The sequence below is a fragment of the Centruroides sculpturatus genome, unplaced genomic scaffold (genome assembly GCF_000671375.1).
Source record: "Centruroides sculpturatus isolate CEXI.00-Female unplaced genomic scaffold, Cexi_2.0 scaffold804, whole genome shotgun sequence".
NCBI lineage: Eukaryota > Metazoa > Arthropoda > Arachnida > Scorpiones > Buthidae > Centruroides > Centruroides sculpturatus.
Genome location: NW_019385046.1, coordinates 1913 through 26997, shown reverse-complemented (window position 1 = coordinate 26997; position 25085 = coordinate 1913). Strand labels below are relative to the sequence as shown.

The 25085-nt window shown below is 32.5% G+C and overlaps 3 protein-coding genes across 7 annotated transcripts; 1 reads left to right on the top strand and 2 right to left on the bottom strand.

Annotated features, from left to right (window-relative positions):
- Positions 1-38: 38 nt before the first annotated feature.
- On the bottom strand, positions 39-9535 carry LOC111633868. Its single transcript, XM_023378503.1, has 6 exons — positions 8743-9535; positions 8593-8670; positions 7907-7960; positions 7032-7172; positions 6828-6893; positions 39-100 (listed from the first exon to the last, which is right to left on the bottom strand). Exons 1-6 carry the CDS (start codon positions 9319-9321, stop codon positions 80-82), a joined length of 939 nt encoding a protein of 312 aa, XP_023234271.1. The 5' UTR covers positions 9322-9535; the 3' UTR covers positions 39-79.
- Positions 9536-10332: 797 nt separating this feature from the next.
- LOC111633867 lies at positions 10333-24811 on the top strand. 5 transcript variants are annotated; one of them, XR_002758121.1, is made up of 6 exons: positions 10333-11991; positions 12073-12144; positions 12644-12733; positions 14664-14741; positions 21820-21869; positions 21981-24811. XR_002758121.1 is itself a non-coding variant. In XM_023378501.1 (5 exons), the coding sequence occupies exons 1-4, from the start codon at positions 11089-11091 to the stop codon at positions 14736-14738; spliced, it is 1140 nt and encodes a 379-aa protein (XP_023234269.1). In that variant the 5' UTR covers positions 10333-11088; the 3' UTR covers positions 14739-14741; positions 21820-24811. The 5 variants fall into 5 exon arrangements, 1 of the variants encoding a protein (XP_023234269.1); XR_002758119.1 differs by having other exon boundaries at positions 21944-24811; XR_002758120.1 differs by having other exon boundaries at positions 21969-22002.
- On the bottom strand, positions 15036-18305 carry LOC111633869 (probable ATP-dependent helicase PF08_0048; the record flags this gene model as incomplete). Its single annotated transcript, XM_023378504.1, has 3 exons — positions 15036-15328; positions 17311-17405; positions 17488-18305. Coding segments are annotated over 3 exons (1011 nt in total), but the record flags the coding sequence as incomplete, so codon positions are not given.
- Positions 24812-25085: the final 274 nt, after the last annotated feature.

Genomic DNA, 25085 nt, shown 5'->3' with positions numbered 1-25085 from the left:
AGCGGTCTCTTAAACTCTTAGGCAACTCCTTGCTGACTCTGAAATCTCCACCATCAATATAATTTGTATTTGTTCCTCTTTACTCAGTGCCATGCTTAACCTGTAAAAGAGTAAACAAAAACCAACATAACTCCTTTGGTTCCAGACTTATGGGCAGAGCCGTAACTAGGCACTCGCACAGGGCCCACTTGGAAGGGGAGGCCCAAACTGCTGTTCACAAGAAATTATATTTTTGAATTTAAAATTTTTCCGCCTTTCTACAGCGCGGTTTGGCGATTACATTTCACCTTACTTAGACTCTAGATGTCTGCTCACCAGTGTTCCCAACTGTGGCGACTTTTAGAGGGACATAGTGAGGTAGCGGAGCGGAGACCTCAGACAAATCAGCCAAAAGTAGCGACTTTTGAGATTTTTTAATTTATTGTTTGAGAAATATAAATTTGTTTATAGTTTTCAAATTTACAGATTTTTCTCTACTTTATAGAGCTCTCTGGCAATTACTAATAATATTACGATATACAAAACTGTATTTCTAGATTTTTCTACAGTGTGCAGAGCTAGAAATCTGTAAAGGTAACATTTTGTAACAAAAATAAATATGCCCGAGGATTTCTTTAAAAATTACTAAATTGAAAACGGTAACTCCCGAATAAAATCTTAGTCTCGAGGTTGTAAAAGGCGTGCAGAGATTCTGACATCATTTTTTGCTTTACAGTGGTACCTCAGGATACGAACGCCCCAGCATATGAAATTTTCAGAGTACGACATAAATTTTGAACATAATTTTTCTTCATGGTACGAACAAAAACTCACCATACGACGTTACATTAGTTCGCAGCGCCATTTTTTATTCACTTCTGTTCATTAGTCTCAGTCTGCGTGTTTGCTTCGTCGCTCGATAAAGGAAATCTTGAGGTATTATCAGAAAGTGACTGATTTTATTGAAAAGAAACATTCTGAAAAGGTTCACACTGGCCGTATTGCTGCTCGGAGTAATGACATTTGCCTAAATCAGGGGTCGCCAAAGTGGTCGATATGGACCCCCAGGGGTCGATGCAACATCATTGGGGGGGTCGATGCGGCTAAGGGGTCACAATTTTTTTTTTGTTTAGACAGAGACCACAAACCACAACGTTTTTTTTTTCGCTCATACACTTGTAATAAAACTTTACGGTGGGGGTCAATGTGAGGCTTTGGAAAGTGATTGGGGGTCGACGGTTAAAAAAGTTTGGCGACCCCTGGCCTAAACCATTTTAGAAACTAGGCAAAGCCAGAACTCTTTTGATAGATATTTTACCGAGCGACCTCTATCCAGTGAAGTGAAAGTGCTGGGTTTTTTTTTGTACTCTTTCGCCCTGTGGGCACTAGGGGGTCTCTTTTTGCAAGCATATTATGGGTTCGGCCAGGCCCACAATGGGGCTGCCGGGTAGTGAGGGATGAGGCCCGACATATCCGAACGGACCAACCCCCGAAAAATTCCTGGGGATTTTTCGGCCCGTTCAGATTCGAGCCCGAGTCCCCCAGAGAGGTAGGCTACCATCTTGACCGTTCGGCCATTTGGCGGCGTTAAAGTGCTGGTGGAAGTGAAGGAAATACGGTAAAACGCATTGAATAAAGTATTAAAAAATATATATATATAACAGAAAAGTTAAAAAATTAGTGTTAGGCCCTGTACACACTAGGCGTTTTTCAACGAGCGTTTAGCGGAGCATGCGCACTGGCTCGGTTTGGAAATGGATGTGGAAGTGATTGCTTGTGTGTGGCTCCTCTATCGTCGCTATAAAAGACGACGGCGGAGGCAAAGAGAATTTTGGGTGCACCCAATATTACGAGATAGACTGACGCATGAAATGTTTGCGACGTTGTATCCAAAACTAAGACAAAATAAATTCAAGTTTTTTAATTCTTTTAAAATATCTATAAAATCCTTTGACGATGGTTGGTCTCTTTTAGATTTCATCAATAAATAGATCAGTATCGAAATGATCGTTCTCCATTTCAGCACATATATCTCAAAGCGCTCGGCTGACGCCCGCAAAACGCGCGATCGCATGTACGGTAACATGGCAGCACATATATCTCAAAGCGCCCGTAAAGCGCTCGCAAAACGCGCGTTTTAACAAAAATCTATAAGCGCTCGCAAAACGCGCGCTTGGCTTTTGAGTGTGTACGGCTACATAGAACTCTTGGTTCTTTTAAACGCGCGTTTAACGCGCGTTGAAAAACGCCTAGTGTGTACAGGGTCTTAAGTTATTTTTAAGTTATTGTTACATTATGTTATGTAAGTTAAGTTTTAGTATCATTTCCCTTCTCCCTCTCCTCCTCCACCAGTTTACACCTCCACCGATGTCTATCCTTAGAGGTAAAGTGCAAATAAAACTACATTTTTTAAAATCAATTATTATTCTATTATAGTTATTTATACATTTACAACTACAAAATGCATTTTTCAGTGTTTTCCTTACTAAAGTGATTTTTTTTCAATGTACTACTTAGCTTTAATTTGAGTGTGTTTTTCATGTTGGAACGAATTATTTGGTTTTACATGTAATCGTATGGGGAAAAAATGATTCACCTTACGACATTTTCATGATACGATCTCAGTTTCGGAACGGATTAATTTCGTATCCTGAGGTACCACTGTATAGTGGTACGCATATGTGGTGTATACCTGAACGACTGATTAAGCGGTAAGCGAACTATGCGGGCGCGTAGTGCCCCGAAGGGGCTCCCGCAGTCTTTAAAATGCTACTGAAAAAAGGGATTGCGAAAACGCAGAAGATAGAAATAGTCCAGAAAAACGCTTCGATATATATAGATGCATGGAAGTAATAAATGATATAGCTTTATGGCCAACAATATTAACAGATGCTATTATTGATCATATTCTTAAAACAAACCAAAAAGTATAGAAAAGGGATTTCTTAATAAACGAAAAAAAAAAAAAAAATTAAGATAATGGAAATAGATAAAACACCAAATGAAAGAAGTAACTTGACACCCAAAAAATTATTTAAAATACGAATTTACAGTGTTCTTGACACACTATTGTGTCAAATAGATTGGCGTTATGAAAAAATGAAAACTATCTGTGACGATTTTTGCTTTCTCTGTGGCTCGTCTTTACAATACACGAGTGTTGCTGATTTAAAAAAAAAATCGGCTGCAGATCTCGCTATTAAATATAGCAAAGATTTAAAAAAGTACGAATTCAGAAGTGAAATCGAAAATTTTAATTTTGAAGTAACGACTCTTATACAAAATATAGAAACTGCATCTCCGCTTAATATTCTACAGGCTCTTCGTGATTTTGGTTTAATTGAGTCTTACCCAAATATCAATGTCGCTCTTGAATATTTCTAACTCTTCCCATTTCTATTGCTTCGTGCGAGAGAAGTTTTAGCAAGTTAAACTTAATAAAAAATTATTTAAGATCAACTAGCGAACAAGAACGATTATCCAATATTTCTATTATTTCAATAGAATACAATATCGTTAAAAATATTAATTATGAAGGTGTAATTAATGAATTTGCTGAAATGAAAGCCAGAAAAATTCAATTAAAATAAATCTTATTAAAAACCTATTGCATTTGTTTTATTATTTTCCCAAAACCAAATAAATTAAGGGGCCTAAATGCAAATTCTTGCACAGGACACAGGAATGGTTAGTTACGGCTCTGCTTATGAAATATATTGTATCAAAGAGTAAGGATGACAAATCTACGGCATGCATGCCCAAAGTGTATGTCAGAATTCATTCGGCATGTCGTACAATTTTTGTTAATTTTTTACTGTATGAATTTTAGTATCTTACTCTGTTTTGATTGGTTATCTGTTCAGTTTATCATCATGTTCAATCAGCTTTTCTTAGTTTATTCTATTTAGAGTAGACCTTATATTTATTGATACTTCATTTCTTTAAAAATAGTCAAAGTCTTAGATTGTCTTTCACTCAAAAAGACAATGTTTTATTGGAAGAAGTTGCAGGGAATTAAAAGTTTGAAAATTGTGCATATCTCATAACATATTTTCAATAGTGGATCCAGATTTATTTAGAAGGGATGCCAAAAGGAAATAATGTGCTATACAAAATTTTTTACTGCCTGAGATACCAGGCTTTACAGGAAAAAACCAAGAATGTGTGTGCGGCTGCACCCCGCGAATCCCCCGAAATCGGTCTCTGCATATGTTCTGCCAGTTAGACAGTGGCGCATTATAGCTTCGTGCGGTCTAGGCAAATTTGAATTAGGAGCTCCATGTACGATGTTGACTTAAGACATTTAGACTTCAAGGGATTTTTTTGGGAAAAATATTTTCTTATAAAATATTGGTTTGGGGCCCTCTGCTAGTGGGAGCCCCAGGTATTTACTCTTTTTGTTCATAGGATATCTACTGGAGTGAGAAAAATTGTTTAAAACAATCGATCGATCAATCAAATCACAATATACAAAAATAAAACAATATAATTTACGAAGTTTCATTTAAATAATAATTTTAAAAATCGTTTTAAAGAACCTTAATAACTTAATTAACTTATATTCCAAAGTCTTTAAGAGCACTTAATTTTTGTCTGAATGCTTAAAAATTCCATATTTTCTCTCGAAAGGAATTCAATTTTTAAAAAGTTTCAACTTGCGGAAAAATAACGCAGAAAAGCCGTCAACAGTGGCGTACTGTAGTGGGGGCGGCAGGAACGGCCCGCCCCGGGCGACACTTTTTAGGGGGCGGCAAAATTGCACAATAAATAATAATATCTTGTAAAAATTTGAAACATCCTAATCTATACTTGCATCGCGCCTACGATAGTGCTATCGTCCGGCGAAGTATCGATAGTATCGTGTAGTGAATCGGCTCGCCGGGTGAACTAGTAACTTTTTCATCCGAGGAATTCATGCGAAACCTGTTGATCTTTTTTTTATTTCGCTTGTACGATTCATTCGCGTTCATATACACCATTAATATCCAATAGAACTATTTTAAACAGGTCGCTGCACTACCACCGAATTTTTCATTGCTTGTTCTGTGACAAAACTGAATTTTGGTCTTATAAATTGAAATACCTAAATAAGGGGGGGCCGAAATTTTCCTCCGCCCCGGGCGGCTGACACCCACGGTACGCCACTGGCTGTCAAGGGAATAGAAAATGGAATCTATATTTTCCGTTATCGAAAGGAGAAAGAAAGAATGATAGTGACGTCGCGATCGCACTCAAGTTTTATTTAACGACGCGTTGTCTAATCGAGAAACAATAGTTTTAATCATATTAGTATGATTGCAGCACTGAATAAATAGAAAATAGTTGCTCCGTTAACCTTTGAAGGACATTTCAACAAGCTTGATGCAATGTACCGGTACTTCAAAGATCAAGATCGGTAGCTCAAGACGTACTCAAGCTATAACGTTGTTGCATACAATTGAAAAGAGCGGAAGTGGCCACATGAACATAAATTTAAAGTCCGTTTTGTACAAAATGTCGAACTATACAGAAATGTTAATATGTAAATTGATGAAAAGATCATTATTCGGGTATCCCCAGAGGGAGCAAATGGGGTACTTGTCCTCCCCTGGGATCGTGCAGAAAATTCCACAAATTATAGAATGCATTGAAATATACAGTGCCGCATTTAGTGTTGCCACCTTTTCAAAATCGCTGACCCGGACGGCAGGTCAGGTTTGTTCGAACAGAAGTTCCTGACGTATGCGCAATGTCATTTTACAATGTGAAGACTAACGTGCATGTCGGTTCTAAATCAGTTACAATTAGGGACTAGGGACTTGCGTAAGTAACCTATGTAACCTAAATTAAGAAACAACAGGTACAGATGACTTAGACTTAGCTCTATTGGATATTGGAGATGTGTACGATCCTACATTCCAAAAGAAAAAGGTCAACAGGTTGCGCTCCACACGTCGGTGTAAACAGACTAACATGGCATACTTGCAGTTCTTTCGCTGTTAAAATAGTGTGAATTTGTAAAAATATTTGCAAGAACTTTGTTTCATCATAATTTCACAATTTATACGAAATTCCCGGACAAAATTATTAGTTTACTCGAAAAGTGAGTCAATTCCCGGACTGTCCGGGTGAAAACCGGACGGGTGGTAACACTAGCCGCATTATAGCTTTACGAGGCCCAGGCGAATTTGAATTAGTAGGCTTCGTGTATAGTGTTGACTTCAGACATTTTTATTTGGGGGAAATATTTTCTTATAAAAGATTGGTTTGAGACCGTGTCAATGAAAGCCCAGGTAACTGCCCTTTTTGCCTCTAGGGTAACACACTACTAGAGACATGTAATCTTACACTCTCGACCAGGGACGCTTTGTCTATCTTTTCGTATTGATGCAATACTGTATTCTATAATCTGCTTGTGAAAAACCTGAAAACTCCTCCAAAATTTTTAATAATTAAATAAAAATTTACTGATGTAATTATTTGTTTTCAAATTTTTTCCCATCCCCATAAAACTTTCTGCGGACGCCTGTGCTCATTACTGTGAAACACTGCTCATGATAAATAATTAATCAAAGGAATTCTGAAATAGAAAAATCTAGTGAATAGTTTTTCACTAAGACAGGTAAATAAAGTATAAAAGTGGCTACACACGTGACTATTTGAGATGAACGCGCACTTTTTGTTTCCGTTTAGTTTTGAAATATTTTTCTACTAAAGTGTCACGTGACATGAACTGGTTCAGAGAATTGTCCCACTCAAAAGTTGATACCACGTGATATTCTCAAAACGTTTGCGTTGCCGCTCACGGAATTGTTAACTGGCACCCAGATCTTACTGATAAAAGCATTAATAAATAAAATATTTCGAACCTTTAAAATCTCTCTGATGTCATTAATATCATCTACGATCTCGAGCATTTTGAAATCGCCTTCGACCTGTGGCAAAAATTTGTTTACAGTCAATCGTTTGCAAATATAATAAAATCGATTGCTCATATATAAAGAACACTCCGACGAATTTAATTAAAATTACAATTTGATTTCATTTAATATGCCTAAAAAGTGATAAGTTACCTTCTCACTGAATTGTAATAATTGCTCCTCGAATTCTTCTAATTGAGTGTTCGTAATTGTGATGTATTTCTCGTGATCCTCTATAATCCTTTGTAAAACGTCTTCGGAAACACAGGCCTCTATTTTGCGTATGATATTATTCTAGAAATTAGTTAAATCTTATTGAAAAGTGTTGTATTTTATACTTTTTTTGACATCTACAGAAATTATCTTCAGACTTTTCTGTAGAATTGTAAAGTTTTTATGTGACATTGGGTGCATTTAGGTACCAAGCAGATAAGCAGCTTGCTTGCTTAACTACTTGGCACCTAGGTGCACACAATGTAAAATAAATTCATATGATATAAATTTCTTAAACATATTGTAAACATAAAAAGGTATGTTATGTATATACACTAGAGCATCGATTATCCGACTCAATTGGGGACTGGGGTTGGTCGGATAATTGAAAAGTCGGATAACCGAAAAGTATGAAAAAATCCATTATTAGTGTAGTATATTATTATATCCCATGTAATTAGTATATTAGTATATCGCTATTAACCTACTTCGTGTTGAATTTTCATCAATGTTAAGCCTAACAAAAAATTTTTTAAAAATAATAATCGTCACTATTGTATCGTTAAAAATTAGAAAATTAAGCCTCGTTTAAATACTGGCTCTCTTTCATTGTCGAGCCAGTGTTGCCAGCTAAAACATGTAAAATTAATATTAAAGTAGCCAAGACATAGCCAAATATTGTAGCGCCACATCACTAGCGGACATTTGAATTTGCCAACTAGAATGCGGTCAGTTAACAGTTAACAGACGGTTCTTAATCGGGGGTCGGATAATCGATGATCTACTGTATATATATAAAAAACAAAAATTCTTACTGTTTTCTCCTTAAGTTCTTCTAGATTTATCTGTAAATCCTTCATATAACAACTCTATTTAAAATAAAAATAAACTGTTTTAATAACAAATAAATAAATAAAGGGGGAAACGAAAAGACACTAGTTGACACAATCTGACTGAATTTTTTTCATCGGTTTGACATTTTGGATAAGACCCACCAGTGGCCGAGAGGTTAAAAGCATTGAATACTGGTAATTGGTCGCGGGTTCGACTCTGGCCAACAGCTGGCCACGTGAAGTTTTCTTCACGTATCTAACACCTAATAAGGGCCAGTTTCCCGTAGAAAGTCCTCTGGAGAGGTGTCCCCTTGGCAGATAGCCCGATTGTTGCTTTGCTTTATTTTATCAATTATTTCATCCAATCCATTTTGGATAACGGAAATTCGCAGCTCTGGTATAAAGTTAAATAAAATCACAGATATATAACTTTGCGTATCAGTAAGTTGAAAGTTTCTGAAGTTCCAACCGGATTCTGATCCATCTTCCAGAGAGGCCTCAGGTCATCCAATTCATGATTTCCAAAGCTTACTGGTACGCAAAGTTATATATCTGGCTAAGTCCATCCTTCTTAAGAAGGATGTTAAGAAGGATGGACTTAGCCTCAAAAGCCTGTTAAACCGTTTCGCCACTGCTTAATTATAAAATTTTAACGTAATAAAAGTTACATCTTTTGTTCTTCTTCTCTCTGTGTCTCTTCTGAAATGTTCGAGGTCCCTGGCTTGTTCATCGATAATATCAACAATCTATTTAAAGAAACATTAAATATATTAAGACAATTTCATCCAATTATATTTAATAATGATTGTGATTAAAACCTTTTCTAATCCTCCTTCTAAAGCAGTTACTCTGCTGTTGATAGCAGTCATTTTCCAAAACTCTGTCATGTCTTCTTGAAATGCTGATGGTCCTTTAAAAGACGATTCATTAGAAGCTACACTTCTCATGGAATTTTCTTTGGAAATTAGTAATTCATCTTCTTCCTCTGCAAACTCGTTTATAACCTCATCGAATACCTCCTCCTCCTCCTCGAAGCTTGGATTATGGTCTTTTGATAATTTCGAATAACCTTCTTCTGCTTCGAACTTTTCCTGAATTGATGGGCTACTGCCTGAAATATTTTCTGCATTAGGAACTTCATCGTCCAATTCTAATTTTTTAAACTCATCTTCCACCGATTGGGCAATGAATGATGGATGTCGAGGAGACACAGGCATTTCTATTTTTTGAGGTTTCATATCTGTAACGTTAAGCTTTGAGCGAATATTTTCGAGGCCCATTTCTTTAATCAATATATGCAATATGGTTCTTAATATTCCAAAATTGACCACTCCGATTATCGGCGTGCTCAAAGCTAATTCCACCATTTGTGGAAGAGAGTACATTTGAATCGTCATAGCAGGTGTGATCCAGAATATAAATTTTTGAAAGTTTTTTAAAATTTATTAATGATTATAAATCAGAGAGAGTAAAATTAAAAACATTAAAAAGAGAACAAAGATGAAGTTACTTTAAAATTTCTTACTGAAATTTTCTATGGTAATGTTAGTTTTGTCAAATATCCCAACTGAAAAATTAAACTTTAACTAATTGTTTCGTTTATTTTTATTGTTATCTCAATAATGTATTTAAAAACTTCCGAAATTCGATCATTTCTCTTCAAATTCTAAATTCCCTTTTTTTTATTTCTTATGCCAATGAATTAATTTAAATATGCACTAGTGTATTAGAAGAAAACAATTCAATCGAATTTATGAAAATTATAATTAATATTTTGCACTATCGGCAAAATCTGCCGATTTCAATTATCCTCACAGTCAATTGAAACGGGTGGATTTAAGGAGGGTGAGCAGCTGCATCACCACCTGAGGATTTTTATGAGTAAAACCGGGTACTTCAGGTAGTATAAAATTTTGTGAGGTATATTGTTTCCTTTCTTCGATCCTCTACAGATTTCTGAATCCGCTACTGAAATTGTTGCTTTATTTTAAATTTATTAAAGACTATATCATCCAATTATCGATCAATAAATTTGAGGACAATCTAAAAATTATTAAAGTAAAAATATAACTATTTAATTACAATTGAGTTTATTGGTGTGTTATTGTGGGTAGTACCGACCGAAGTATCATATCCCATTGCGGGTCTTTAATTTTTTGCTCTTTCTGCCCTGTGCACACTTAAGGTCTTTTTCCATACCCATCGTGGATTCGAACAGGTCCATAATGGGAGCGATGGACGGGACCTGATACATCTAACTTGTAAGACACTGTCCTGGGGAGTTGCTCGCCCGGATTTAATCCCATGTCCTTCAGAGCGCTAGTCTGACGCCATAACTCTCTCGCTATCTGGCCTCTTCTCATTTCGGGCCTGACCCGTAATGGAAAGAGCTAGGCACCATATGACCTACTACGTGCGAGTGCCTGGCATTACAATAATAATTATTAATTAAAATTAATTAATATGATATAAGTGAAAACAGTGTTGAATGATGCCCGCTTTTAACCAATATCTATGTAATTTTTTTCTTTGATTAGAATTCATTCCATTTTGATTTTATAAAATTGCTTCACTAATTAATACTATAGTTTACATAAGGTATATTCAGATCGATCGAATGCGCTGCTCCTTTTAATGATCGATCATTTCATACATACACACTGTATACCACCAGGAGCCGCCGGAATGTTTTAAAGGGCAAAGATTCAGTATTACCGATCAAACTCCTAGATCGCGATTAAAGTGTGTTTAATATAAACTACTAAAAACCGAAGGGTCGAAGGTCTTCCCTTGCCCATGCCTGGCGGTATCCCTGTATGTGACAATCTAATTTGATCCATAACCATTCTTAAATTATAAGAAAACTTTTAATGATTCTCAAATTACTCGAATTCATCGGGACCTTATTAAGAACGTTACGATTATTCTTAAATTAAATCAACTAATAATTTCTGATTGATGCATTAAAAATTCAGATAGACCATAGAAAGAATTTCAAATAAAATTAAGCACGATGTAGAAAATTGCCATATTTCCATGGAAACGTATCGATTTTTTATATTATTAACGAAGCAAATGCACTTATTAAATTTAACGATCAAATCATATCATCAAAAACGATGCTGGAGTGTAATTTTCGCATGCACAACAAATGAGGATCTTCAATGGATAATATATTGCAACCGACAGTTTCTACACTAGAGATATTTGGAATTTATTACCATTCAGACAAAACTCGAAAATCATTTATCGTATATTATCGTAAGAGTTTAATCCTTATATTTTGGGTTTTTTTCTTCTTATCCATCATAGACCTAATTTTTGGCATATGGACCATTTTTTTAATCGGAGATTGGAGTCGAGTATGGAGAGGATATATTGTAGTATGCCGCATCATATTATCGGTTCTGTATTTCTTTTGTTCGTGGGTATTGACTTATTGGCCTTGCAATGGTAAGTCTATGGAAAAATTCAATCAAATTTGGCACTCGAGAGAGCTAAAAGCCATCGAAGAAGCTATCAAAATTAAAATATATCAACATCAATGTAGCATTTTGCTGTGTATGGGTTATATGTATGCAATTTTGGTATGCTTGTTACCATTTTTGAACACATATTACAGGATTAAACATGCCATGTTTAATGATGCCGACATCCTTGCTGTGTTTCTTATCACTATCCTAAGTTTGTTTTCATTAGGAATTTGTGGTTACTCGGTTGCATATTTTACTCTTCTGTGTAGGGGTTTGGTGGAAGGTTTCTTGGCAGTTTCTGAAAATATCGAACACTTAAGAAAATCCGGACGTTCCGTTTGTATTTTATTATTACAAGATAACATTCGTCAATATCAGTGTCTCTGTCAAATGGTTCAGCTCATTAATAAAATATTCAGTCGCTTTGTATTCGTCATGTACATTACTTTCTTGTTAATTTCTTGTTTAATTTATTATCTTTACTTGTTTCTGAAAGGCTTACATGGGCTGAGAATTATATTGCTCTGCTTAATTATCTTTTTCTCTGCAGTTATAAGCTGTAGCTCTTTGACAGCCGCCGATGTAGCGCAAGCGGTTAGAATTTAGAAACATTTAAAATCATAAATATTTAATATTTTTCAAGTAAAATATACAATTTTCTTTTTTACTTTTCAGGCTTATAAGCCCCAATCTTCAATTTACAGACTTATCATATATGGTAAAATTTCTCCAAAAGAACAGATAAAGGTAAATGCTCCAAACACATTACAAATTTTACTTAGATTGAAAGTTTATTCTTCAGATTTTAACACACTTAAAGAATTTACTGTTTTTTTATCATTCTGTAAATTTAAATTCCTGGTTATACTTAAATAATAAAAGTACAACAGCTTTAAAGCATATATAGTAGTTATGGAAGTTTAATTTGGTATGATTGGAATCATAAAAAATTAATTATATTTTCCAACTAAAATGGAAAAATTAGATTAAATAATGATCCTATCTTAATTATATACATAGATAATTTTTAAAAAGTATTTTTCAAATGCTAGTTTTTATTAATCAAATTTATGAGATACCACTGCAATGAGGATTCAAATCCCAATGGATGAAGGATGGAGAAAACTTTGATGTTAATTATGATTAGATTACATAAGCCAAATAATTAAATCTATAAATTAAATTTAACAATAAATGTAAGAGATTTTTTTAAAGTTAAAATACATTTAAATATCAAAATTTGCAGATGCATACTGTCATGAAGGGTCTAATGGTTAATAAAGTTGGAATATCTTGCATGGATTTCTTTATTCTGACCAGAAATGGTATTCTAAAGGTAAATGAAAATTTTGTTGCATTTAAATAAATTTAACCTTTTGTTTTGGATCTATATTCTTAATATATGTGATAGAAATATTGAAGTAAATACAAAATAGCACTCCAAATTTAGTATATTACAGTGTGTGATGTTTTGTGGCAAACAAAAAATTAATTTATATTATAAAAATTTTCAACACAATAATTAATCTGAATTCTAAGGAATCAAATATACTAAATATAGGGTCTTCCAAAAATATGTAAAATTTTAAATTATTGAAATTATTATCTGAAAATATTATAACATACATTGGAGAACTTGACAGTTTTCCAGTGTTTTAATGTCACACATTATAGTTTCTCAATGTGTGCATACCACATCACACAGTGCATATCCAACCAATAATCAGATTCTTCCTATGTTTGATACAGCATATCTGCTGTCACTCCTCCCATGGTGGCAACAATTCTATGGCTTCCGTACATTACTTGTATTGCAGGATGATGAATGATTTCAACTTTCTTGGATATGTTTTCGACTTGGCAAAACAAAATGCATTCTCTGTTGTTGAGTCTCTGTTTTCGTTTTTTATGAGAGTTTCTAGAAGCTGTAGACAACAAGACATTTGAATGCAGATGGGAAATGAAACTTGACAGTTACACTATCAATTGGTGTACATTATATATTTCTTAGGTAATAGCTGATATAATTACAGTAATTTAGAATGATAGCATTCATTTTGGAAGACCCTGTATATCTGAAATTGATTATTTCAAAAATTTTAAAGTCAAGATTTATTTTTATTATTGGACTTTAGTTTTCACAATAAAATTTTTTTATCTCAATGTAACAAATAATTTGTTCTTTGAAAAATTTTAATTTTTTTAAAGTTAAAATATTGATAAAATAAACAAACAACTAAACATGTCTCAAGTCTTGAAGAATTTCAGTTTTTAAGAATAAATAGTAGTAAAATTATCCTGGATATGAGAAATTTATAATCTTTTAGCAGGATGTTTGTCTAAGTGAAATTACTTTTAATTGGGCTGCAATTTGAAAAAATTGTAGACCTATAAATTCTCACTGTTGTCTGTCTGTCTTTCCTTAATCTCGAGAACAGAGTAAGATGAAAGCTGAGACCAGATATGGAAACTTTAGGGACAGGAGAATGATTAACAATATGAACTGCCGATGCAAACCAGAAATGTTGCATTATTTCAATAAAAAATTTGCTGTGTGTTAGATAGATGACTGGCACAACTCTATTGTTACAGGAAAAGTATGATGTACAGGGGTAAGCCACTACTAATTTGAGGTGAAAAGCATATATTTTAAATGAAATAAACTAAAAATATGATTAAAAATTGCAGCCGAGCATTGGGACGATGTCACAATAACGGCTTGTTGTATATGATAATTTATTATGTTTGCTAATTTCACACCAATTGTTAAGAAGTATGCACACAAGATTCTTTTTTTGTTTGCTATTAATTCACTTTGAAAATTGAAGCCCAGTGAGCAAAAATTGTAACCTATAAATTCCTATTGGTGTTGGCTTTCTGTCCTTCCTTAATATCGAGAATGGAGTTAGATAGATGAAAGTCAAGACCAGAAATAGAAAGCTTAGGAGCAGGAGGCCTCAATTAACTACATATGAACTTATGGTTTGAATCGGAAGTCACTTTATTTCAATTCAAAAATTTTCTCCTGAATGAAGTTAAATAAATGACTGGGATGACTCTATTGTTAACAGGAAAAGTATGGTATATAGGGGCAAGACTACTAAAATTGAGAGCATTGTGACAACATCACAATAATTGCTCATTGAATATAATTTATCTTTCCATCTGATCCATGATAATTAAATAATTTCTCAAACATATGATTTTAAAAAGTTACAGTAGTGAATATTGTAAATAATTAATAAAATATTTGTGAATTTTTACAGGTTTTCACAACTCTTGTATCTTATGTTTTAATTTTGGTTCAAGTTCAGCAACTGGATATTGAAGAGGAATGTTAAAATGTAAGTATTATTTTATGTCTTAGATAAATTTTCATTTAACAGTAACATTTTTCTTATAAAACCTAATAACTTTAGAATTAATTAAATCTTTCCACAATATGAACATAAAAGAAAAACAAATAATGATATAAAAATTTAGTTAATGGTTATAAAGTCAACCCCCCTATAACACTGTTGATAGTTCCGTTTTATATGAATTCCTCAATTATATGAGTCACTCAGATTTTACAAATACATGTGTCAGGCTATGAATGGCTCATGTATTTGTAAAATCTAAGTGACTCATACAACATGGAATTCATATAAAATGGAATAATCAACAGCATTATAGGAGGGTCAACTGTATATGTGATTGAGCAGTTTATCAGGGGAATTTAATACTTTTGTACAACCTCGCAATAGTACAATCAAGATTAATAAACATTTATTTGACAACAAATTTATTTAAAAATGTACATATAATAAAATGAGTTATATTAGAAAAATAAATTAATCGTCCACATCAAATTTAATCTTTTTACCCTGAAAAGGCAGAATTTTGGTCTTTTGTTTTTTCTTTGCTTCCCATGATGGATGAAGGTTGGATTCTGAAATTATGAAAAAAAGCAAAGATTTTAATTAATTGTAAACATTATAACAAACAATTTCATATAAAAAGGAAACAATACGGGTAAATGTGTGCAAAGCACTGTATATACTGTACTATTAAATTAATGCAATACCACATATCATAATAGATGTGATTTTAAACGATAAAGCTGCTTTGGTAAAGCAGAAATCCCTAAGTGAATCAAATACAATTCTGTGTTATCTATGACAAAACATTTTTACTAAACAATCAAGTTGTTGTTGAACTAAGCACCGCACAGTGGTCTCATTGATTACAGACTAAATATGCAGCACTCTTTTCAGTTGATTTTCTCACTGCAACAAAAACAGTTGCCTCCACAGTGGAAATGTGTGAATTTGAATGCTTATAACTTAATTGTCACATCATATAATGTTTTGATCACTATGAATTGATATTCTGTTTGTACTAATTTTTCTTTTAAAATACTCATTAGTAAAATATAAAATCTAGCGACAGGGTTGTTGTAAATTTTAAAGGTTTCTCACCACAGCTGTAAAAATCTAAATAACTTAATAGATTGTCCGTTGTTTTCTAACTAATTCGTTTTAGGACCAGGTGTTGTCCATGGAAATTTCCAAAATTTACAACTTTTCGGTCACTCTCATTGAATTGGAAAAATTTGTCTTTATTATATCTAATATTATGAAGAAATCAGTCCCCACCATACTTGGCTAGAGATTAGTTCGGTTAAGCTTTTAAGTAAAATTCCGACTCTTTCAGCAGGGTTTTATTTATGTCCCTAATTCCCTAATCTCTTAATTATTTAACTACTTCTTAAGTAGAAATAAGTCGAAACCAGTTACTTTGTACTTGAATATTTGTAGTTTTGGGAAAGAAGTAGAAAGACAAATTTTTATGACAATGGATATATAAATCATAAATTTAAGGAAAATAAATTCTAGAGCTTTTTTTGTACCTTGTGCATCTTTCATTAAATTTAATTGTAAATGATGCTGCCAAAGTAACAGTTAATTTTTTAAATTGTACAAGAATTGTGCACCTTTTTTCTGCATTCCCTTATAGATGGGACATACAGATTTCAATGTTAAATTAGTGATATTGCAATTTAGTAATACAAGATAGGAGAGTAGAATAAAAATATCAAATATTTTAATGGATTTTTTTAAACTCCTGTCAACTATCATAAAAACATACCAGTAAACTGCTATTGGTTGGGTTAAGTTATAAATCTACTCGCGATTACATAATGGGGCAAGGGCGGCCAAATCTAGCATACAGCCCAGAAACAGTAGAATCATTGGGAGCGTTATACGATATTTTGGTGTGTAGCATCCACCAGCTAAATCGCATGAGGTTAATGCTCTGTAAAGCACATGCGCAAATGTGTATAATCTGGCTGCTTGGAAACTGTCCCATATTCGACAATAAAACGCTTCTATTCTGCCATTGATATTCGAATATACAATAGCAATACTATCGTTTTTTTCACATGTAGTACAAAAATTTGTAATAAGATACATAATGCGGTTATAATAAAGTATAAATTTTAATTAATTCAAAGTACTGTACATTAAAATATGAAAATAATCGTGCAACTATGTATTTATATTTTAGAAAATACAAGAGAAGCGGCACTTCCACTGCTTCCAAGGACGGCCACTGGAATATTTAATTTTTATTTAGCAAAACAGTGTCTAAAATCATAGTGACTTATATATATAATGAGTTTTTACTTTCTTTTATTTAAAACTAGAATGGTGGTTTTTTTCTTTGGAAGAAAATTGAAAATAAGATTCAATCTAATATCTGTATTACATTCATTTTGTTTCAATAAAAATCTCATTCTTGTACATTTTGAAACTATTTTCAGTGAGAATGGTCAAAATGACCAGCTATAGCTGCTCTGCATGTGAGGAAAGTATGGCTATTCTTGTGTTAAATTATAAAAAAATTAATTCATATGTATTCGCAATTTACCTTGATTTAAATCTTCTCTTCTTTTGTTGCTTTTAAAAGAAGAAAGATTATTCTCTCTTGAATTTTCTTTTCCTTTTTCCGACTTTCTTGTTGTTCTGTTTTTTTTAGAAAAGAATTTCAAAAAGATAAGTTTAAATTAATGTAATACTCATAACACTATAATAAAGTATTAATTACCTTTTGTTGTGAACTTGCTTAGAAAATGATTTTGGTTTAACTTTACTAGGAAATTTTCTTCTATTGTTTGATAAACTGCTAACAAACTGAGTTTTCATCTTTGAGTGAATAGGATATTCATTTTCTGAAACAGAATGTTCACTATTGTCATCATTGTTATTGTCTGAATTATCTCCATCGCTGTCATTTCCATTTGAGAAAAAAGAATCCAATAACTTTTGTTTGGTTAAGTCAAATTTAGAAATGTCATCTTGCACTGCAGAATTAATGAAAATATCATCATCCTTATTCAATTTATCCAAATCTATCTGAAGAATTTGCATACTTCCTTCAACTTTGTTGGGAATTTCTTTTATTTCTTTGCACAATCTTTTTGCAGGAATATTTTTAATTGTCTCACCAATAGTATCATCGACCTGATCCTTGTCAGTCTCTGATACAGACATACTTTGAATTTTTTTTAATTTTTCTTTTTTTGGAAAACTTTGCTTATTTTTTGAATTGGACATACTGTTTAATTTTTCTTTTTCTAATTCATTTTGCTTGTTTGTGTTTTCTGAATTTTCTAAACTGTTATCATTTTCAGAATCACACTCACGATTTACTTTATTTATATCATTCTTACCGGCATTTGCTGTTTTAACTTTTAATAAACTTCTTTTTTCCCATTTCTTTAAAACTGAGGGTAAAAGTGTTTGTAATTCAGGATTTTCACTACGAAACTGTGCAATTTTCTCTTGAACTTTTTTATGACTTATTAGACGAGCGAGAGTTCTTTCCTCGATGGAAGTATCTTTCTGTAAATTAAAACAAAATAATAATATTACTTAAACATTGTAAAACTACACATATACAGTAAAATAATTAGATTATATTTATGACATGAACAGGTTAGATTTCCAAGGTTTTATGTAGAAATATTCATAAGTCAGAAACTAACCTAGAAAGTACAATTGTGCACGTAATAACCACTTATTGTTAGTGTTTGATCCTTCAATATACAGTGAAACCTTTATATTCATCATTAATCTGTTCTAAGGACCTAACAAATATGGAATATGACAAATATAGAAACAATTTTTCTCGTAATAAATAACTGACATTCAATTAATCCATTCTCATTCTGAAAAAAGATACAAGAATAGAAATAGTTAAATAAATAAAACTCACGCCAAAATTGTATAGCTTCTTGATAACAAGCACTGAGTTCAGCGTTAACACGATTTTCTTATATCGCAAGTACTTTTGATGAGTATTATATCGTCGTCCTCAGGCAAAAAAGAACAAATTTGAAAAAATAGAATGTGCAGATCTGAGGACGACGATATAATACTCATCGAAAGTACTTGCGATATAAGAAAATCGTGTTAACGCTGAACTCAGTGCTTGTTATCAAAAAGCAGTACAAGAATAAAAATTATGTTGTTTATAAAACTTTTTCTTTGTTGTACTAAATAAAACACAGTTTAGTGGTAGAAGGGGAAGAACAGTATTATTAATATAGTATTATTGTTTAGAAGACATATCAATTAAAACATTAGATAATTCCAATTATGATCATGGGGTCTGTTTTGCCGATGATTCAATAACACTCAATTTAATAAAGAACTTGTCTAGTGTTGTGTTTTTTTGTCTGCTTTTTAAAACTTTTCTGAAGTAGACAATTACATTATCATTGAATGTATTTGTATTTTGGTTAACTATAGCAACATTTGGGTGCCACTTTGGAACGAATGGAACTTGGTTTCTCACATTGATGATTTTTCAATAACTCAACAACACACATGAGGACAACCGCAAAAAGCAGACTGATTGACTATAGCTATCTAACACAGCTAGCTGATTGGCATGGGTGTGCAATTGTAGTGCCATTTCTGGTGTTGGGAATGGCAACGAATACAGAAAATACTGACATATATAGAAAAATAAAAAAGTCATCAAAATGTAACAAATATCAAATATTACAAATATAGAGGTTCCACTGTACTTAATAGAATGCACTATGCTCATTTACCCACTTTCTATTGCTTAGTAGCAGCCATTTCAAAGACAGTTTTTTTCCACCTAATGCACTTAGTTTTATAAAGTCCAGTTTAGTTTCCTCAGTAATTAAACAACTTTTGCATTTATCTCCACTGCTAGATTTACTATTATGTTTCGGACATATTTTTGAAGCACTAATTGTAAACAATAATGAAAAATGCCATTATTCTGATATTACCAACACCACCCCGAGTGGCAATGGAATCTCAGAATTTGTACAAAAATGAAAAATGATGATAAGTGACAGAAATAAGCCCATGTTAATTATTTATTAAAAATTTATTATTACTGGCCAAAACCCAACTTCAATGCCACCCCAAGAGAACTTCATAACTGTGCAAAATTTAAATTTAAGATGTATGGTCAAATTGTTTGCAAGTCTGAAAGTCTGTAAGTAGGGAAGCACCTGCATACACACAAAAGAAAAATCATTTCATATGAAAATAACATAGAGAAAGCCTTTCAATAAAAGGATATCATCTTTGTGATTACAGGTATACCTCGCCTTACGTCGGTAATTGGTTCCAGGAAAACGACGTAAGTCGAATTTACTTGTCTCCGAATCTACTTATCACTAGACTAAACCGTAAATTACCATTCCCGGTTCTGTATTTTATTTATTAATGCATTTTTAATAATATATGGTTAATAATAATCTATTTTAAGCTTACAAACAAATAAATTTTAGTTTTTAATATAGTACAAAAAAATACAGTATGCATGTACTGTAAATACAGTACATACTTGTATATATTTTAATATGATTTTATGTGCTTTAAACGTTTATCTAGTGATATTATGACTTCAATATTTGTGGCGGACAGACGTAAAGTCGAATAAAATGACTTAAACTTGATTTTTATTTTTCGATATACTTTTTTAACAAGCGACGTATAATCGGGAACGACGTAAGTCGAGGTATGCCTGTATATCAGTTAATTTAAAATACTTCATTCAGTTATAATTGACACTGTCAGTACAGCAGAATTTCACTTTCATGATTATAGGAAATGCCATAATTTTTGTTGATCAGCTCTATGTCATATAATATAGTAACCATCTTTTGTCTCTAATTAGTTTGGTTAGAAGCTTCCGTTCCACCCTTGGCAGCATGATCGTATGCAGACTGGAAATGAATTATATTTGAACAAAATACATTTAGGAATGAGCCCATATTTTCAGCATTGCAGCAGGAACCAGAACTGTGCCTATTGTTTTAGCAACCATTCATTGAGTTTTAGTAATGTAAAGAAGTGCCTCCTTGAAGAGTTTATGACATAAGAAAATTAAACACATTTTATGTCAAATGTTTATCTACTGTTTACACTAGATAAACATTTGCTGCAAAGCTGAAAATATGGACTCATTCCTAAATGTATTTTGCTCATATAATTAGTTTCCAGTCTGTGTACAATCCCTGCTGCCACTATATAGTAACCATCTTTGCATGACGAAGTGATGCTACAGTATTCCACCTCCCCTATAAAATATGAAGTCTTCTAAATAAGGGAAGTTATTACATTTAATATAGTGTTTCTGATGTTACTTTCACAGCACAAAAAGAGGTTTTGCCACTTCTTATTTTTAAATATTACTAAGTGACCAGTTTCAATGAACATGATTTTCATTAGCTAATAACAAAAGTGGAATTGTAGATGCCTTCTGGGACTGTTTGTCTAATTATATGGAAAATTTTTAAGCTATCTAGTGGTTAAATACAGAAACCTTGTTAAGGTAAAATAGACAAGATGGCTACAAAAAAAGAATGTCAATAGTAGATGGTTATTTCTGTATATTTTGTTAGTATTGTCTTTCAAGTTGTATTTTTTAGATGTTAATATTAATCTTGAATGTTTGTGTAAAACTATTTCATTTTACACAAACATTCCTGTTTTGAACAAATTAGACTTACAAATTTTGGTTCATTACAATGTACATTCTGACTCTATGGTAATTTTGCCAGTTTGATCTTTAAGATTTTAGTTTCACAATATGAGTAATTATATTTGTACCTTGTTTTTTAACAAAAACAATTTCTTAAGTGGTATATACTGATATCTTGTTAATTATGAATTATTTTTTTATAACCTGCTGCAAATAAAAATATGAACACGACTTTCACAGACATCATTCTTTATACCTCATTTGCTATCAGTGAAAGGTGTGAGAACAGATCTTTATTGTTTTTATTTATTAATGTTTATAATATCTTCATTTTGGGAAGGATAATGATAAAATTTTGGAACTGCTGTCATCAGGCAATGTTTCTGATTTTTCATGTTTGAACAGTGATGAGACTGATTGTGATGTTGGTGTTGAACAGCCTCATATTAGAATAGGTAGGTATAACTAAATAGTTTTTACAGTAACTACAGTACATCATTTTTATTAATGACTATTAAATATCATTTAGGTTCTATATTAGGTTTTGAATTCAGGTTCTATATTAGGTCAGGAAGAAGTAGAAGTGCAAAAGAATGATGATGCTGATCAACTGGATACATTAGCTTCATCACAACAGTTAGTAGACACCAGTACTGATAATGTTCTGTGTGATTGGGTTTTTTCTGGAAAAAAAAATCAAATGGAGAAGAAGACCATTTATACCACCAAATGTGAATACTGTATCCAACTCTTGTAACTCAATGAATCTACAGTTTGAAAAATATTTTATTGGGAGATATTCAGCTATGTTACAGATGCTTGTATAGAAAGCATGGTTGAAAAAAAACTAATATAAATTCAACTATAACAGAACAAATCATTCACATCTACAAATTTTAAAGAAGTTAGATCCTTTATAGGACTTCACATGATGATGGGCTACCTCAAATATCCCAAGATAAGAATGTACTGGGATTCAGCTCTACATTTAGATTTGTTTGTAAATGCCATGAGTAAAGAGAGATTTTTTCAGTTGAGAACAAATTTTGATGTAGTAAATGATTTACTAAGGCCAGAAAATTGTAAAGATAAATTTTATAAAGTCAGACCAATTTTTAACTTATAAGTAAATGCTTAGTAATCTGGAAACGGAAAATCAGCTGTACATTGATGAGCAAATGGTACCTACAAGGCCATTTGGCGATACAACAATATTGTAAAGGGAAACCTAATCCTTGGGATATAAAAATATTTTTGTTATTGGAAGAAGTGGCATCTGTTATGATTTTATTATAAACGAGATAGTCCAGGACACCCCCTAGTGGGTGTTCTAGCAGCAGCGGTGTCATTCATTAGTATAAATAATAAAATTCATATAAATAATAAATTCCTATTACAAACAAAAATAATAATATATACTGTTAATAAATATATTATAGCTGAAAATCATTGTTAGGGATGTCCCCTAGTGTGCATTCTAGTCATTCTGTGACAGATGCATAGCTAGAATTTTCCATTTTCCCAACATTATTTCCTTGTCTGTTGTTATTGTAAAGAAAAACATCATAGTTACTCAGAAGAAGTTTCAAGTTTAGATAACAAAATTGTGATATGCAAATGGTTTGACAATAGACTTATAATTTTGGCATTAAATTTTATAGGATGTGGTGCACAAGATAAAGTATGACAATGGGATAAAGAAAAAAAAAAATGAATATGTAACTGTGCAATGCTCTGAGATTGTTCGTCATTATAATCATGGGTGGTGTTGATAAATTGAAGTGTATAGACGCAAAAGTCACATTATCCAATTTTTGGCGGTATTGAGTTATTCATATCACCATATTCGTCTTGTAAAGGCAAATAAGACTGTAATAGTGTTGTTGTCCTAAATTCACATTTCTAGGCTGAAAAAATTGTTGAAAATTACGTTTTGAAGCATACGTCATATTATCCAACAGCTGTTTTGCAGCAAAATTCACTCTCTCTAATTCAACCAATCAGAGAACCCCTGGTGCACACCATCATGAGATTGTCTGCTCCAGTTCTGTTGATATTATGTTAACTATTTTGGTTTATAACTAACTATTTTGGTTGGTTTGGTTCTCCATATAAGTTTGTTGCAAAACTCACACTGACCATATTTTAAAGTTATATCCCAGTTTTCCCTCCTTTACAAAGAGTTTGAGGCTGTGTGCAAGTGGTTTCTATGCCAACAAAGATATCATTAAAAAAATTTGTTATAATATATCATGTATGTCAACAATAAATACTTTTTTGCATTTTTCCAAAAATCTTAAAAAGGTGAGAGTGTGACTTTTGCATCTACACCCTTCAATTAGATGTGTTAGTTAGTATGTATAGGGTATTTTTGAAATCTCAAAAATGGACACCAAGAATGTTATTTCAATGCAGTGGATTTACCATGCGTAAATAGTTGGTTGGTGTATATGAGGGGCATGGAAAGATTGAAAGAAAAGAAACCATTGGATTTGCTCCACTTTAAATTAAGAATTAGTGAGGGACTTGTTAGAATAGGTGCAGAAAATAAAAATAAACATGGCAGACCAAGAAGCAATGAACAACAAATGCCAAAGAAATTAAAAACAGAAATCGACCCTGCACAAGAGATTGCTCGCAATCTAATGAATCATTTTGCAGAATTTGATGAGAAAGAAGCCTCAAAATGCCAGGATACACTAAAAAAACTCACATATATTGTCAAAAATACAAAGTGCATTTATGTTTAGTAAAAGAAACTGCTTTAAAAATTTTCATACTACTGGAATACAGTTGAATCTGTTTGTCCATTCCAATGGACATTGTATCAAAATAACATTTTCTTCTTGTGTCGATTCCAGCCATCTTTGGACCACGTACAACTAATTATGACTTGCTTTTCCCTCTTCCCTTCCCTTTGTTCTTCTTCCTTTTTTTCTAATACCTCTTCATTCTCTCGCTCTGCTGTTGTCTTTGCTCCTGAGTGAAGAGTCTTCCACGTCTGTTACTTTCCTTTTCCTGAAAACCCTTGAAGTTCTTTATTTTGTTTCTAAACCTTTCCCTGTTCTGGATATCTTCTTCCGATATGCCCATTTCTGCCATGTCTTTTTGAGTGTCATTGATCCATTGATTCTTATTCTTTAGGTTGTTGAAATACGTAAAAATTTGTTTCGTTAGCCTATTTTCCCCCATTCTCTTTATATGCCCAAAGAAGCTTACTCGCCTTCTCCGAATTGTATCCGAGAGTCTTGGGATTTTTTGATAAAGCTCTTTATTGCTCCTTAGCACGTAGTTACCATGTTCATCTATTTTTGGCCCCAGAATTTTCCGAAGGATCTTCCTCTCTTTTTTCTCCATATTTTCTATTTCTCCCATTTTAAGAGTAGCAATACCTTCTGCTGCATAAAGTNTTGTAATTCAAACACAAATTATTTATTGTATTTATACAGACACTTGGCAAATCACAGAATTAAATTTTATTCAACTGAATAAAATTTAATTCTGTTTATTTGCCAAGTGTCTGTATAAATACAATAAATAATTTGTGTTTGAATTACAAAGATTACTGGCATGGTTTCAAAAATACCACAATAAAATTGTTTTTGATGCCTAGAAAAAATTCAGGTCTGAGAGGGTTAAATCATATAAAAAGGATTGTTATACACTATTTT